Raw genomic sequence first — 15,812 nt, forward strand, 5'->3', positions numbered from 1 at the left:
TATTGAAAATTGGCCTAATCGGCTACTGCGTTCCGGAGTTATTAAAAAAACATTGATTTTTTCCCCATTCTTCCCAAAGGGTCCCCCCTTGAGAAAAAAAAATTCAAAATCGAAATTTTTTTTTTTTCAAAAACTGCTGCAATGCATTCAAATTAATGCAAATAAATGTGAATTGATTGAAATAACTGAATGTATCTCCCTAAAGTGCAATTTTGACCTCTCTTATGTGCTTTTTTTGTTACTCTTATGTGTCTTCTTGTTTTATAATACACGAGAAAGGCACCATCACCGCTATGTGGATTATTCTGGGTTTTTTCATTACATACTGTCAACCCTTGAATAAAAATAACAGAAATGCATTGAAATATTCCTTTGGGATGCCAAAACTGTTCTGGAGTACATATTCAGAAATGTATCAGGAAAATATCTAGAAATATAATATCTCAACATCAGCAACTTGTCCAAGTACACCCATTTAAATAACCTTCAGCTCATCAAGCCCATCAAAATTTGATGCAATCACCATTTATGCAATAGTTCCACGCTCATCCTATAGCAGATAGTAGCGATACCAGATAAATTTTAATTACAGTGTCTTCTCCTTTCTTTTGCAGAGTTCCTCAAACGATCGTCATTGTTCCGTGCGTGAATGACGAGTTCCAATAGAGTCAGTGTTTGTGTACGCCGCAGTGGTCAATGGAATAGGGCCTTAGCTCAAAACTTATCGAATCAGTGATAACAAAAATTGAAGCGGAAAACTAAATTCCAATCCATCGAAGCGTTGCGACTGCTTGCGACACGAGTGCAATAGAAGCGATAGAGAGAGGGCGAGTATCCCTCCATCAATAGTGAAGTTAACGTACTGCGAAAAATATCAATCTTCGATAATTAAAAGCAAGCAAAGGCAACAACACAAAAACGAGGAAGCAGAAATCACAAAATTGAATGGAAGTTTATGTGTGCAGAATTTAAAGCAGTTTTTCTATGAATCGTCGATTGAAAGTGAAGTGAAGTGATACACCTTTGCAGTTGAATGGTAAAAGCAATATAATTAATTAAACTTCAGTTTGAAGAGCTTCGACCGCGCGCGCTGCCCCTTCCCCCAACATCGCGGTATTGTCGTTTCGTCCTGAAATCGTAAAGTTTTGCGGATATTCCGGTACGCCCGCCACCTCCTCTGACGGTTATTAGAGTTATTGGATTCTGCTTTTGTGCCGGCAGGAGCGACGATTGGTTCGCAGTTCCAGTAGCAGCGCGTCGTCACCGCGTCCGTAGCACAGCCAGCGACAAATCGGATCAGTGGATTGGAATGTCATTGAAGGTAACGTAACGATATATATATATATATATATATATATATATATATATATAGGGTAACTGCTTGGATTCTTCATTTCATAGTTGCCATATTAAACATAGCGTTTATTATTATTGTGATATTTTATCCCCAATATAAAATGGTTTGAAAATGATACATTTTGTTAAGATCTCGTGAATGAATGTGGGAGCGTAAGATGGAAAATGAGACAGTCCCCCTACTTACCTGGATCTTCCAGTGCTCTCTGCTTTCAATTACTGTTGATTAATACTATATTATTCATTTACTGGGAGGGAGAACCTTTCTCCTGAGGGAAGAAACATTCAAGTCGTCGTCGACAAGAAGGTAATGTGCAGTCTTGTGTTATGAAGAGTTATGGACTATTATGTACGCCCTCGAAGCGAGTAATAACAGTTTGTTCTACATACACAGTTTTGCGGATGATGCGGGAGGAGGAAGTTGAGATTGAGATACTGGGAAAACGCATACACATATGGAAGTGGCTGCAGCGCTAGGAATCGATGGTCCGTGATATGGTTTTGCACTACTCATCAGATCCAGTCCGGTGGGTTTTATTGCCACTATGAAAACGCCTTTTTCGATTGCACCTGGTGCACTGGTGAGCCTTTTCTGTGAGTACTGCTGGGACAAAGTTTCTTTCAACAAAATGGGTCAGATAAATATTGGTTATCAAATTACCAATGAATATCAACCTTTGTATTTTTTTTCTCTAAAATAGTAATGGAACTCTGAACTATCTATTTAATAAATTTGTAAGTTTAAATATTTTATTTAAAAATTTTATTATCAAGTATGATTATTATCGAAAATGTGATTTAAGCTTGGAGATAATTATCCCGTATCAATGCACATATTTAAGAAGCTTATAATATAGTTTCGGTAAATAATGGTCGCGTATTAAGTCTTATCAAAATACAATAACTCTGATTAGTGCGTAATAATGCTGTGTAAAACAATATCGGAAGGAATTAAATTATTATCATTTCGTTGAATTTCATCTTGAAGGCAAGGATGTTATCGATCATTTAGTAATGTGAGTCAAATCATCAAATCCTTAAATACTCAAATGTGATGTATGGTGGACTTCTAGCGCGATGGTTTTTCTACAGCTCTGCCTAATAGTTCGTTGTTTAAATTCCACTAATAATGAAGGTAAGTCACGTATATCACATGATAAAAAAGAATTCAATAATTTAGTTCAAGTTACTGCAATTATTACTATAACTCCGCTATTAGTGGAATTCAAAGAACGAATCAACAGAGGGAATAGTAGAAAACCTTTCGTATATATATACATCAAATTTTAAAATTCAGCTGAATGAGTTTTTGACAAACTACTAAATGATCGAGCCCAGATTACTAAATGATTAATAGCATCGTTGCTTGAAGGTTTGAATCCGTGTGATCCTTATTAGTTTTTTTTAAATAAAAATGAAAATTAGCACGTTATTACAAAAGGCCTTCCAGTGTCGAACCGGCAGGTCTAAACGAGCACTACGACTTTACTCCGTCCTTACCGGTTGTTGTGGGCACACAGCATGGAAACAGTACTTATACTTTCGCTCGCCACCGATTGCTCGACCCACAGGGCCGATGCGACGACAGTTACTGTGGCTGTGAGGCGAATCTGAGCCTAAGCTCCGTGTCCTCTTGAACATTTCCACGAGAGATAAACTCCGAAAAAGAGGTAAAAACAGTGTAGGAGACACACAGAGAACGACCTCCAACGATTCTTTTCCTCTGGGGCTTCATAGCTGGGACGGTGTGAGCATGGATTTGCTTCTTTGTGCACATATGTTGGTGTCTTGAATCACAAACCGCGTAACTGAAGGGGGGCGAGGTGGGAAAGAAAACAAACTGGAGGAGATGGCGAAACGGCTGAAAAGTCCGCCGGTTTACCCAAGTCCAAAGAAAACCTCAACACTAGGCTCACTAGTTTGTTGTTGGAGGAACTGGGAGTAAGGCGTCCATTGAAGAGACTTACACTTCCTCAATTAGCATATAACTCCTTTTCATATTCACTCCATTAACCGAAACAAAATTTTCAAATTTTGAAACTTGAAAACAAACTACACACACATCAATTACCAAACATGCACCGAAGAGCTACACACGATGACAGAGAAATCGTGTAGAATTCGAAAATCCAAACCGCGTTTGACAATTATTTTTTTCGATGCCAAATGACTTCAAAATGTATGAAACGTCAAGGACTAATATTACCTTAAGAAATAATAAATTAAAATTAATTGGATATTATTCGGCAACTCGGCCGTACGAAAATCATGTTGTTGCCTTTCTCGTACAACTAAGTTGTACCGAAAGCCTATCATTTCACTCCGAAAACGAACTTTTTATAGAAGCCTCTGAGACCCATAGTATTTTATACCAATCGACTCAGCTCGACGAGCCTAGCACATGTCTGTCTGTCCGTGTGTATGTGTGTGTGTATGTGTGTGCACAAAAGCTATAAAAAAACATTAGACAACTTTTCGTATAGAAATCCTTAACCGATTTTCTTGCAACAAGTTTCACTCGACAGGGGACAAAGCCTTGCTGATCACTATTGAATTTTATAACGATCGGTCATTGCGTTTTAAAGTTATGAAGAAAATGGTACATCGAACCATATTCTCCCCATATAAGGTTGGTGTCTTTACTAAATGCAAGAAAGGCACCACCAACGCTAGGTGGATTAATCTGGGTTTTTGTTAAATATTTTGGCTGTGCATATGCACAGCACATGTTTCGAAATGGACAAGTTGATATTTATTCTTCTTCTTCTTATTGGCATTACATCCCCACACTGGGACAGAACCGCCTCGCAGCTTAGTGTTCATTAAGCACTTCCACAGTTATTAACTGCGAGGTTTCTAAGCCAAGTTACCATTTTTGCATTCGTATATCATGAGGCTAACACGATGATACTTTTATGCCCAGGGAAGTCGAGACAATTTCCAATACGAAAATTGCCTAGACCGGCACTGGGAATCGAACCCAGCCACCCTCAGCATGGTCTTGCTTTGTAGACGCGCGTCTTACCGCACGGCTAAGGAGGGCCCACAAGTTGATATTTAATTTACGAAAAAGAGTCCACGTGTCTTGAAGGGACTCGAACCCTCAACCTCCTACTCTCTAGATAGACGTGATAACCCCTACACAACAAAACTTAATGGTCACGTTTGCGGAAAAGCCATCAGAATCCGAATACCAACCTTCACAGAAGTTAGGTCTTTTTTGCAAATTGAATATCTTTCGCATGCTTGATTTGTCACACATGTCTTTTACTGTTGTATATCCACAGTCAAGCAAGCCCACATTGCTTATTATCGAGAGCATCACACTCTATGCCTCCAACAACGGCTAACCGCGCAATCGTGGCCTTTAAGTTGTCTTGTTGGGTAGGGGTTGTCACGCCTATCTAGAGAGAAGGAGGTTTAGGGTTCGAGTCCCTCCAAGACATGTGGATTCTTTTTCGCATATTTCAAATCAATTTGTCGATTTTGAAACATATGCTGTGTACATGCACAGCCAAGATATTTAAAAGATTGAAGTTGTCTAAAAGTACACGCGGTGCTGCCCACAGGAAACATTTTATTATTTATTTAGTTAACATCTAAACAGATAACACTGAATCAACAATTTGACGCCACAATGCACGGTTCGAGGCCGCATCTCTCCATCCTCGGATACGCCCCACGCTCGCCAAGTCATTCTGCACCTGGTCTGCCCATCTCGCTCGCTGCGCTCCACGTCGTCTCGTACCTGCCGGATCGGAAGCGAACACCATCTTTGCAGGGTTGCTGTCCGGCATTCTTGCAACATGCCCTGCCCATCGTACCCTTCCGGCTTTAGCTACCTTCTGGATACTGGGTTCGCCGTAGAGCTGGGCGAGCTCATGGTTCATTCTTCGCCGCCACACACCGTCTTCTTGCACACCGCCAAAGATGGTCCTAAGCACCCGTCTCTCGAATACTCCGAGTGCTTGCAAGTCCTCCTCGAGCATTGTCCATGTTTCATGTCCGTAGAGGACAACCGGTCTTACAAGCGTCTTGTACATGACACATTTGGTGCGGTGGCGAATCCTTTGGACCGCAGTTTCTTCTGGAGCCCGTAGTAGGCCCGACTTCCACAGATGATGCGCCTTCGTATTTCACGACTAACGTTGTTGTCAGCCGTTAGCAAGGATCCGAGGTAGACGAATTCCTCGACCACCTCGAAAGTATCCCCGTCTATCGTAACATTGCTTCCCAGGCGGGCCCTGTCGCGCTCGGTTCCGCCCACAAGCATGTACTTTGTCTTTGACGCATCCACCACCAGTCCAACTTTTGTTGCTTCACGTTTCAGGCGGGTGTACAGTTCTGCCACCTTTTCAAATGTTCGGCCGACAATGTCCATGTCATCCGCGAAGCAAATAAATTGACTGGATCTGTTGAAAATCGTACCCCGGCTGTTACACCCGGCTCTCCGCATGACACCTTCTAGCGCAATGTTGAACAACAGGCACGAAAGTCCATCACCTTGTCTTAGTCCCCGGCGCGATTCGAACGAACTGGAGTGTTCGCCCGAAATCTTCACACAGTTTTGCACACCATCCACCGTTGCTTTGATCAGTCTGGTAAGCTTCCCAGGGAAGCTGTTCTCGTCCATAATTTTCCATAGCTCTACGCGGTCTATACTGTCGTATGCCGCCTTGAAATCAACGAACAGATGGTGCGTTGGGACCGCCCACAGGAAACAACGCACCGCGATTTTTGCTGTCCGTGTACTCGATTCTTATGGGAAGATAACATTGCGGCATTTCCTAGGGTGCGGTTGGTCCTTTCGAATTTTTTTCTTCGATTGAGCCCAAATTTGGCATAGGGGCATATTTGGGGCTAATGCAACTCTGTAATATCATCTCTAGGTCTGTTCATTCCAAAACCAATGCAAATCCAACCCATCCATTAAATCTATCATATTTTAATTTAATCGATTCAATCCAAAAGCTTCCCGAATCCATTCTTTCTCCGTTCCAATTTCAAGTCCTAGTCCATTACGAATGTAATGCAATTAATTAGACTAATATTGTCAAAACCAATGCAAATGCAATCTAAATTCAATCCAAGAATAATTCAGTTGTAATCAGGGTTTTCTGATTTTTTCAGGTTTTTTTTCAGGGTTTTCAATAAATTTCAATAATTTAAGAGGCTTGGAAGCCTCTTTTCAAGAGGCTCGGAAGCCTCCTTTCAAGAGGCTGGGAAGCCTCCTTTCAAGAGGCTGGGAAGCCTCCTTTCAAGAGGCTGGGAAGCCTCCTTTCAAGAGGCTGGGAAGCCTCCTTTCAAGAGGCTGGGAAGCCTCCTTTCAAGAGGCTGGGAAGCCTCCTTTCAAGAGGCTGGGAAGCCTCCTTTCAAGAGGCTGGGAAGCCTCCTTTCAAGAGGCTGGGAAGCCTCCTTTCAAGAGGCTCGGAAGCCTCCTTTCAAGAGGCTCGGAAGCCTCCTTTCAGAAGGCTCAAGCCTCCTTTCAAGAGGCCTCAGAGCCTCCTTTCAAGAGGCTCAGAAGCCTCCTTTCAAGAGGCTCAAGCCTCCTTTCAAGAGGCTCAGAAGCCTCCTTTCAAGAGGCTCAGAAGCCTCCTTTCAAGAGGCTCAGAGCCTCCTTTCAAGAGGCTCAGAGCCTCCTTTCAAGAGGCTCAGAAGCCTCCTTTCAAGAGGCTCAGGAAGCCTCCTTTCAAGAGGCTCAGAGCCTCCTTTCAAGAGGCTCAGGAAGCCTCCTTTCAAGAGGCTCAAGCCTCCTTTCAAGAGGCTCAGAAGCCTCCTTTCAAGAGGCTCAGAGCCTCCTTTCAAGAGGCTGGAAGCCTCCTTTCAAGAGGCTCAGAAGCCTCCTTTCAAGAGGCTCAGAAGCCTCCTTTCAAGAGGCTCAGGAAGCCTCCTTTCAAGAGGCTCAGAGCCTCCTTTCAAGAGGCTCAGGAAGCCTCCTTTCAAGAGGCTCAGAGCCTCCTTTCAAGAGGCTCAGGAAGCCTCCTTTCAAGAGGCTCAGAAGCCTCCTTTCAAGAGGCTCAGAAGCCTCCTTTCAAGAGGCTCAGAAGCCTCCTTTCAAGAGGCTCAGGCTGGAAGCCTCCTTTCAAGAGGCTCAGAAGCCTCCTTTCAAGAGGCCTCAGAAGCCTCCTTTCAAGAGCTCAGAAGCCTCCTTTCAAGAGGCTCAGAAGCCTCCTTTCAAGAGGCTCAGAAGCCTCCTTTCAAGAGGCTCAAAGCCTCCTTTCAAGAGGCTCAGAAGCCTCCTTTCAAGAGGCTCGGAAGCCTCCTTTCAAGAGGCTTGGAAGCCTCCTTTCAAGAGGCTTGGAAGCCTCCTTTCAAGAGGCTTGGAAGCCTCCTTTCAAGAGGCTCGGAAGCCTCCTTTCAAGAGGCTCGGAAGCCTCCTTTCAAGAGCAGTGAATCAATTTTTCTGGAATGCGCTTGCCAAACAAGCGACAAAAGCGAACCAACGACAAAGCTTTGTTTTTGTCGGAAATAATAATGACAAAGATCCGAAAATTTTTGTCAGCAACAAAAAAGAAGACAATCTTGTTGCTAACTTTTCAAACCGTTATTTTGCATTATTTCTAGAGCAAATTTCGGTTTTATGCTATTATATTTTCTGCTTTTATGGCAATATTCGAGAATCAAACAATGATTACAAAATTAGCATCGTATTCTCGGAAATATAAGAGCATGCAAGGCAAATGATTCTTGTCATATTGTGTTCGGGTTCGGATAAAGGTTTGTCGCTAGGTGCGTTTGTCAGTAACAAACTCTGTTGATGACAAAGAGTATATTGTTAGGCGTTGCCCGAATATTGATTCCCTGTTCAAGAGGCTCGGAAGCCTCCTTTCAAGAGGCTCGGAAGCCTCCTTTCAAGAGGCTCGGAAGCCTCCTTTCAAGAGGCTCGGAAGCCTCCTTTCAAGAGGCTCGGAAGCCTCCTTTCAAGAGGCTCGGAAGCTTCCTTTCAAGAGGCTCGGAAGCCTCCTTTCAAGAGGCTCGGAGGCCTCCTTTCAAGAGGCTCGGAGGCCTCCTTTCAAGAGGCTCAAAAGCCACCTTTCAAGAGTTTCGGAAGCTTCCTTTCAAAAGGCTCAGGCCTCCTTTCAAGAGGCTCAGGCCTCCTTTCAAGAGGCTCAGAAGCCTCCTTTCAAGAGGCTCAGAAGCCTCCTTTCAAGAGGCTCAGAAGCCTCCTTTCAAGAGGCTCGGAAGCCTCCTTTCAAGAGGCTCAGAGCTTCCTTTCAAGAGGCTCAGAAGCCTCCTTTCAAGAGGCTCAGGCCTCCTTTCAAGAGGCTCAGAGCCTCCTTTCAAGAGCCTCAGAAGCCTCCTTTCAAGAGGCTCCAGAGCCTCCTTTCAAGAGGCTCAGAAGCCTCCTTTCAAGAGGCTCAGAAGCCTCCTTTCAAGAGGCTCAGGAAGCCTCCTTTCAAGAGGCTCAGAAGCCTCCTTTCAAGAGGCTCAGAAGCCTCCTTTCAAGAGGCTCAGGCTTCCTTTCAAGAGGCTCAGAGCCTCCTTTCAAGAGGCTCAGAAGCCTCCTTTCAAGAGCCTCAGGCCTCCTTTCAAGAGGCTCAGAGCCTCCTTTCAAGAGGCTCAGAAGCCTCCTTTCAAGAGGCTCAGAAGCCTCCTTTCAAGAGGCTCAGAAGCCTCCTTTCAAGAGGCTCAGAGCCTCCTTTCAAGAGGCTCAGAAGCCTCCTTTCAAGAGGCTCAGAAGCCTCCTTTCAAGAGGCTCAGGCCTCCTTTCAAGAGGCTCAGAGCCTCCTTTCAAGAGGCTCAGAAGCCTCCTTTCAAGAGGCTCGGAAGCCTCCTTTCAAGAGGCTCAGAGCCTCCTTTCATGAGGCTCAGAAGCCTCCTTTCAAGAGGCTCAGAAGCCTCCTTTCAAGAGCTCAGAGCCTCCTTTCAAGAGGCTCAGAAGCCTCCTTTCAGAAGGCTCAGAAGCCTCCTTTCAAGAGGCTCAGGAAGCCTCCTTTCAAGAGGCTCAGAAGCCTCCTTTCAAGAGGCTCAGAAGCCTCCTTTCAAGAGGCTCAGAAGCCTCCTTTCAAGAGGCTCGGAAGCCTCCTTTCAAGAGGCTCAGGCCTCCTTTCAAGAGGCTCCAGGAAGCCTCCTTTCAAGAGGCTCAGGCTTCCTTTCAAGAGACTCAGGAAGCCTCCTTTCAAGAGGCTCAGGCCTCCTTTCAAGAGGCTCAGAGCCTCCTTTCAAGAGGCTCAGAGCCTCCTTTCAAGAGGCTCAGGCCTCCTTTCAAGAGGCTCAGAGCCTCCTTTCAAGAGGCTCGGAAGCCTCCTTTCAAGAGGCTCAGAAGCCTCCTTTCAAGAGGCTCAGAGCCTCCTTTCAAGAGGCTCAGGCCTCCTTTCAAGAGGCTCAGAAGCCTCCTTTCAAGAGGCTCAGAGCCTCCTTTCAAGAGGCTCAGAAGCCTCCTTTCAAGAGGCTCAGGAAGCCTCCTTTCAAGAGGCTCAGAGCCTCCTTTCAAGAGGCTCAGAAGCCTCCTTTCAAGAGGCTCAGGAAGCCTCCTTTCAAGAGGCTCAGAGCCTCCTTTCAAGAGGCTCAGAAGCCTCCTTTCAAGAGGCTCAGAGCCTCCTTTCAAGAGGCTCAGAAGCCTCCTTTCAAGAGGCTCAGAAGCCTCCTTTCAAGAGGCTCAGAGCCTCCTTTCAAGAGGCTCAGGAAGCCTCCTTTCAAGAGGCTCAGAGCCTCCTTTCAAGAGGCTCAGAAGCCTCCTTTCAAGAGGCTCGGAAGCCTCCTTTCAAGAGGCTCAGAGCCTCCTTTCAAGAGGCTCAGAAGCCTCCTTTCAAGAGGCTCAGAAGCCTCCTTTCAAGAGGCTCAGAAGCCTCCTTTCAAGAGGCTCAAGCCTCCTTTCAAGAGGCTCAGAAGCCTCCTTTCAAGAGGCTCAGAAGCCTCCTTTCAAGAGGCTCAAAGCCTCCTTTCAAGAGGCTCAGAAGCCTCCTTTCAAGAGGCTCAGAAGCCTCCTTTCAAGAGGCTCAGAAGCCTCCTTTCAAGAGGCTCAAGCCTCCTTTCAAGAGGCTCAGAAGCCTCCTTTCAAGAGGCTCAGAAGCCTCCTTTCAAGAGGCTCAGAAGCCTCCTTTCAAGAGGCTCAGAAGCCTCCTTTCAAGAGGCTCAAAGCCTCCTTTCAAGAGGCTCAAAGCCTCCTTTCAAGAGGCTCAGAAGCCTCCTTTCAAGAGGCTCAGAGCCTCCTTTCAAGAGGCTCAGAAGCCTCCTTTCAAGAGGCTCAGAAGCCTCCTTTCAAGAGGCTCAGAAGCCTCCTTTCAAGAGCTCAAGCCTCCTTTCAAGAGGCTCGAAGCCTCCTTTCAAGAGGCTCAGAAGCCTCCTTTCAAGAGACTCAGAAGCCTCCTTTCAAGAGGCTCGGAAGCCTCCTTTCAAGAGGCTCAGAGCCTCCTTTCACGTGGCTCAGAAGCCTCCTTTCAAGAGGCTCAGAAGCCTCCTTTCAAGAGGCTCGGAAGCCTCCTTTCAAGAGGCTCGGAAGCCTCCTTTCAAGAGGCTCGGAAGCCTCCTTTCAAGAGGCTCGGAAGCCTCCTTTCAAGAGGCTCGGAAGCCTCCTTTCAAGAGGCTCGGAAGCCTCCTTTCAAGAGACTCGGAAGCCCCCTTTCAAGAGACGCTATGCTGAATGCGTATGCAGACGATGTTTCCATGTTTCTTGAAAATGAACAAGCAGTAGTAAGAGTCGTCAATATCTTCAAAAACTTCGGAATCGTCTCTAGTGCCATTTTGAACACACAAAAAACTGTTGCTGTATTGATCGGGAATGTCAATCGTACGGGAGATACGGAATGGCTTAACATTGAGAACTACATAAAAATCCTAGGAGTGCAATTCGGAGACAACATCAAACAAGCACAGAAAGTTAACTGGCAAGCTGTCCTAAATGGTCTACGAATCCGATTGTGGCTGCATCATTCAAGAAAGTTAAATCTAGTTCAAAAAATAATTTTGAATAATTCCTATATCAACTCAAAAGTATGGTATATGGCTTCGAACATCCCTCTTACAAGAAAATTCGCTAACAAAATTAAAGCAGAGATTGGAAAATTCATTTGGTATGGGCAAAACTTACGAAGAGTAGCATTTGCAAACATAATTCTCCCGAAGTCCTGAGGTGGCCTCAATCTTCACTGTCCTGAGACAAAAGCAAAATCGCTACTTTTAAATAGGTTAATAAGTCTGGTTGACCAGCTGCCCTTCTTGAATAGTTTATTACAAAATCCAAACGGTGTCAGGCCATTAGGCCGATGGCCATTTGGCCGAAGGTCATTAGGCCGAATGGTCATTAGGCCGAATGGCCATAAGGCTGAATTAGCAAAAAGAAAAAAGTGAAAAATGAGAAGTTCTTTCTTCACCTTACGCCTCCTTCCTTCCCCCTTCTTGCACTTTCCTTCTTCTATCTGTCTTCTTCGTTTTTCCTTCTTCCTTCTTCCTTCTTCCCTCTTCCTTCTTCCTTCTTCTTTCTTCCTTCTCACTTCTTCCTTCTTCTTTCTTTCCTTTTTCCTTCTTCCTTCTTCCTTCTTTCTTTTTCCTACTTCCATATTCCTTCTCCTTTCTTGCTTCTTCCTTCTTCCTTCTTTTTTCTTCCTTCTTCCTTCTTCCTTCGTCCTTCTACCTTCTCCCTTCTTCCTTCTTCCTTTTTCTTTCTTCTTTCTTACTTCTTCCTTCTTTCTTCTTCCTTCTTCCTTCTTCCTTCTTCCTTCTTCCTTCTTCCTTCTTCTTTTCTCACTCTCCCTTCTTCCTTCTTCTTTCTTCCTTCTTCTTTTTTCTTCTTCGTTTTTCCTTCTTCCTTCTTCCTTTTTTCTTCTTCCTTCTTTCTTCTTCCTTCTTCCATCTTTCTTCTTCCTTCTTCCTTTTTCCTTCTTCCTTCTTGCTTCTTCCTTCTTCCTTCTTCATTCTTCCTTCTTCTTTCTTCCTTCTTCCTTCTTCCTTCTTCCTTCTTCTTTCTTCCTTCTTCTTTTTTCCTTCTTCCTTCTTCTTTCTTCCTTCTTCTTTCTTCCTTCTTCCTTATTCTTTCTTCCTTCTTCCTTCTTCCGTTCTACTTCTTCCTCACTTCGCACTACTCACTTGTCACTCCCCAGTTCGCATTCGGCCTAATGGCCATTCGGCCTAATGACCGTTCGGCCTAATGACCATTCGGCCTAATGGCCTTCGGTCTAATGATCTACGGCCTAACGGCCTTCGGCCTAATGACCCAGCATCATCCAAACAACCCCATTTCAGCTATTTTTAGCCACATCTCTGAACTAAAAATGGAATTGACTCAATTGCCGATTCATTTGGTAAACACACCAACGGTTCAAGCGATCTATCTTCATTATCTGAGTTCTGGATTTGTAGCAGCGGAGCATCGAGACTGTAGAACTATCTTCAAACATCTGCATAGCAAATCTTTGACATCTCTGTAGAAATCCAACTGGTTTGTGGTTATGCACAAAAAAATGAAACATCGTGAGCTGCTGTACCAACGAGGCGTAGTAGACAATCCATACTGTGAAACGTGTCCAGGAGAACTAGAAACCACGATACACAAGCTGTTTCGATGTCAACGAGTCTGTGATATCTGGAGGTTCCAACGAAGACAACTACTGAGCATCTAACCCAGACTAGCAAGAATTGAACCAGAGGAGTTTATTTACCCAGAATTGAAGAACTTCAATAGAACGTCAAGGGATTGTATCATAAAACAATTAGGTCAATTTTTCAGTTATATAGAAATATAGAAACTCTTGAAAATGTTTTACAATGATATGGAAATACTAATATCATCTTCCAAACTTAGACGTACATGTTCATGATAGAATTAGAGGCGAAAGTATAGAATTGATAGTTCCGTTAGGATACGGCAGGCATGAAGAATGTTTTTATAGAAGTCGATTTGAAAGCGAGCGGAGGGCAATATTTGTGATGGCACATATCATACGACCTTCCTTCTGCCAAGCTCCCGTATGAAGGGGGAGGAAGAATATTAGTGTGGAAGCTGATATATCTCCACTGGCAAAAGGAAGGTGGTTTGATTTGCTCATATGCCTTCGCGTGCGGAAGGATTTTCTATCGACGAGTACTGGGACGGGACTTGCAAAGAGGAAAAAATGTAACTTCATCTGCAACCAGCAAGCGCTGTCACGAATTGTCAGATGCAACCAGCACCTTTTTGTGTGAAAGTATTGGTATCCCTCGAAAAGTATTCCGAATGATTTTATTTTACGAGTACTTTTTCACTTTGAAAAGTATTCTACAATAGCCGGACAGATTATTATTGAACAGTTATAAATACATGTTTTATTTCCGATAGGAAAATCTTTATAAAAATAACTTTACAAATTCGTAAATTGCAAACACGTTTATTGTGCTCAGAAGATTCTACCCGGGATTTAGGTGAAACACTCAAGGAAACAGTTGAGAATTGATGATCAACTGTGATGAAAAGAAGAACAAGTGTCAAAACAAGGAAAAAGAAAGCCGTCTTTGCAGGTCTCGTCTCAGGACGAGTACTGTCTCCAAATTTCTAATATGACATCAGCATCTAGTCGAATAGGATTTTTATTGCACAGTACTGTTTTCTCATTGAAAATGTATTAGGATTGGACAACTATATATTTTATATTAACATTACCAACTAAGAGACAAATATAAAGTTAATTAAAGTTAAAAAAGAGGCTCGGAAGCCTTTTTTCAAGAGGCTCGGAAGCCTTCTTACAAGAGGCTCGGAAACCTTCTTGACTATGAGGTTCTTGCTGATTCTTAGAATTACTTTATAAACAGATAAGAATTGCGGTCATAGGGAGTACTTGGGAATCACTTCCTGATCAATTATTCCTGATATGTGAACGTAATTGTAATGAGCAAGATTGCCCTTTTATCTAAAGCATAAAAAAGTGATTGAATTATGGATACCTGTCACAATGGTTTACCGTATTCACCGGAATTTGACACCGGGCATATCTAGAATTAGAACTGTAGAACTATGGTCCATATATCAAAACCTTTAATGCTGTTGAACACCAAATATGAATAATTGTGCAGCAATTAAGAACTTGAAATATTATATAAGCCAAGATATTTCAATAAACACCCCAGGCGAACTGTAATCAAGCAATTAAGAACTTGATTGATAAAGCAGTCTTATCATTTATGAAAAACAAAAAAGTAGAAGCCTTCATGCTTCTGTGTCAATAACAAAAGTTTTATTTACATTCGATTCCTATTTTCTGATGACTTTTTCATATACTAAAGTGCTTAAGTGTACGGATTTCGATGCCCCACGGTTGCAGGCGTGTGAAAATATTCGTTGGAAAACTCTTAAATCAGGTGAGTTATTTATCTAATCTTGATTCGAACATATGTACCTAGAAACAGGCACAATAGTCTCTAGAAGAGCGTTAAATATCCACATGAAGATATTTTTTTGAAACTTTATCAATGTTTTTAAAGTTTGGGGCCCTTCTTAGCCGTGCGGTAAGACGCGCGGCTACAAAACAAGACCATGCTGAGGGTGGCTGGGTTCGATTCCCGGTGCCGGTCTAGGCAATTTTTAGATTGGAAATTGTCTCGACTTCCCTGGGCATAAAAGTATCATCATGTTAGCCTCATGATATACAAATGCAAAAATGGTTACCTGGCTTAGAAACCTCGCAGTTAATAACTGTGAAAGTGCTTAATGAACACTAAGCTGCGAGGCTGCTCTGTCCCAGTGTGGGGATGTAATGCCAATAAGTAGAAGTAGTAGTATTTAATTTAATAATATAATAAGTAAGAAACTTTTATCAAATGGCTTGTGCAATAGGACATCTATATTTTTAGTTTTATTAATTCTGCTCTGAACTTTAGTGCTTTTTTTGTAAAATAAGCCTTAGAATTAAAATCCTTCCGTTTGACCATCTTACCCATTATGCGCTATATGGTCTTTCTTCCTTCGAGGTATGATAATCCGTTACATACCTGGTTCTATCCGCGTGAAATTGTAGAACAGAGCACCGTCTCTCGACGTGGTTGGTGTGACCCATTTATGGGCAAAGTTTCTGGTGGCAATTTAGTTCTACTTTTAGCTTCACTACACTTTAGCCTCAGGGAATATGCTCCTCGCGAACGGCATGGCAACACCGGAACGGTGAATATATGCACGATAGGTAGGTTTTACAAACCATGGGAAAGGTGTTGAAGGAGATGCCATGATTCTATTGAGCCTTGAACGAGCTCGTTTACATGCGTTGAATTTATTAGTGCTATCGCGATGATCGTCAGCGCAATTGAAAGTGCAATTGAAGAGCGGGATCGCTGGTGCGGTTTATCGACTACCACATATACAAACAAAAAGAGCCATGGCATAGTCCAGAATCAAGAGCAACGTAGGTACTCGAAATGACGCAATCAGCTGGTTCTGCCCGGTGCCCGGTGGAATCTGGAAAAAAATATCGCGAGAAGCTATGTAGGAGTAGCTTGAAAGCTTTAGCAAATATTGACACAAATGTTTGCTTTTGCACTTCACATTACCATGT

General features: G+C 43.4%; 1 protein-coding gene across 3 annotated transcripts in view; it reads left to right on the plus strand.

Annotated features, from left to right (window-relative positions):
• The window catches only part of LOC134218147 (ankyrin repeat domain-containing protein 29), a 655,185-nt gene that overhangs the window by 24,899 nt on the left and 614,474 nt on the right, over window positions 1–15,812 (plus strand). For all 3 annotated transcript variants that reach the window (XM_062697027.1, XM_062697026.1, XM_062697025.1), the window contains one exon: window positions 615–1,321. In XM_062697027.1, coding sequence (XP_062553011.1) covers window positions 1,310–1,321 — 12 coding nt within the window. In that variant the 5' untranslated portion in view covers window positions 615–1,309. The remainder of the gene's footprint in view (window positions 1–614; window positions 1,322–15,812) is intronic.

Source organism: Armigeres subalbatus, chromosome 2, assembly GCF_024139115.2.
Source record: "Armigeres subalbatus isolate Guangzhou_Male chromosome 2, GZ_Asu_2, whole genome shotgun sequence".
Lineage (NCBI taxonomy): Eukaryota > Metazoa > Arthropoda > Insecta > Diptera > Culicidae > Armigeres > Armigeres subalbatus.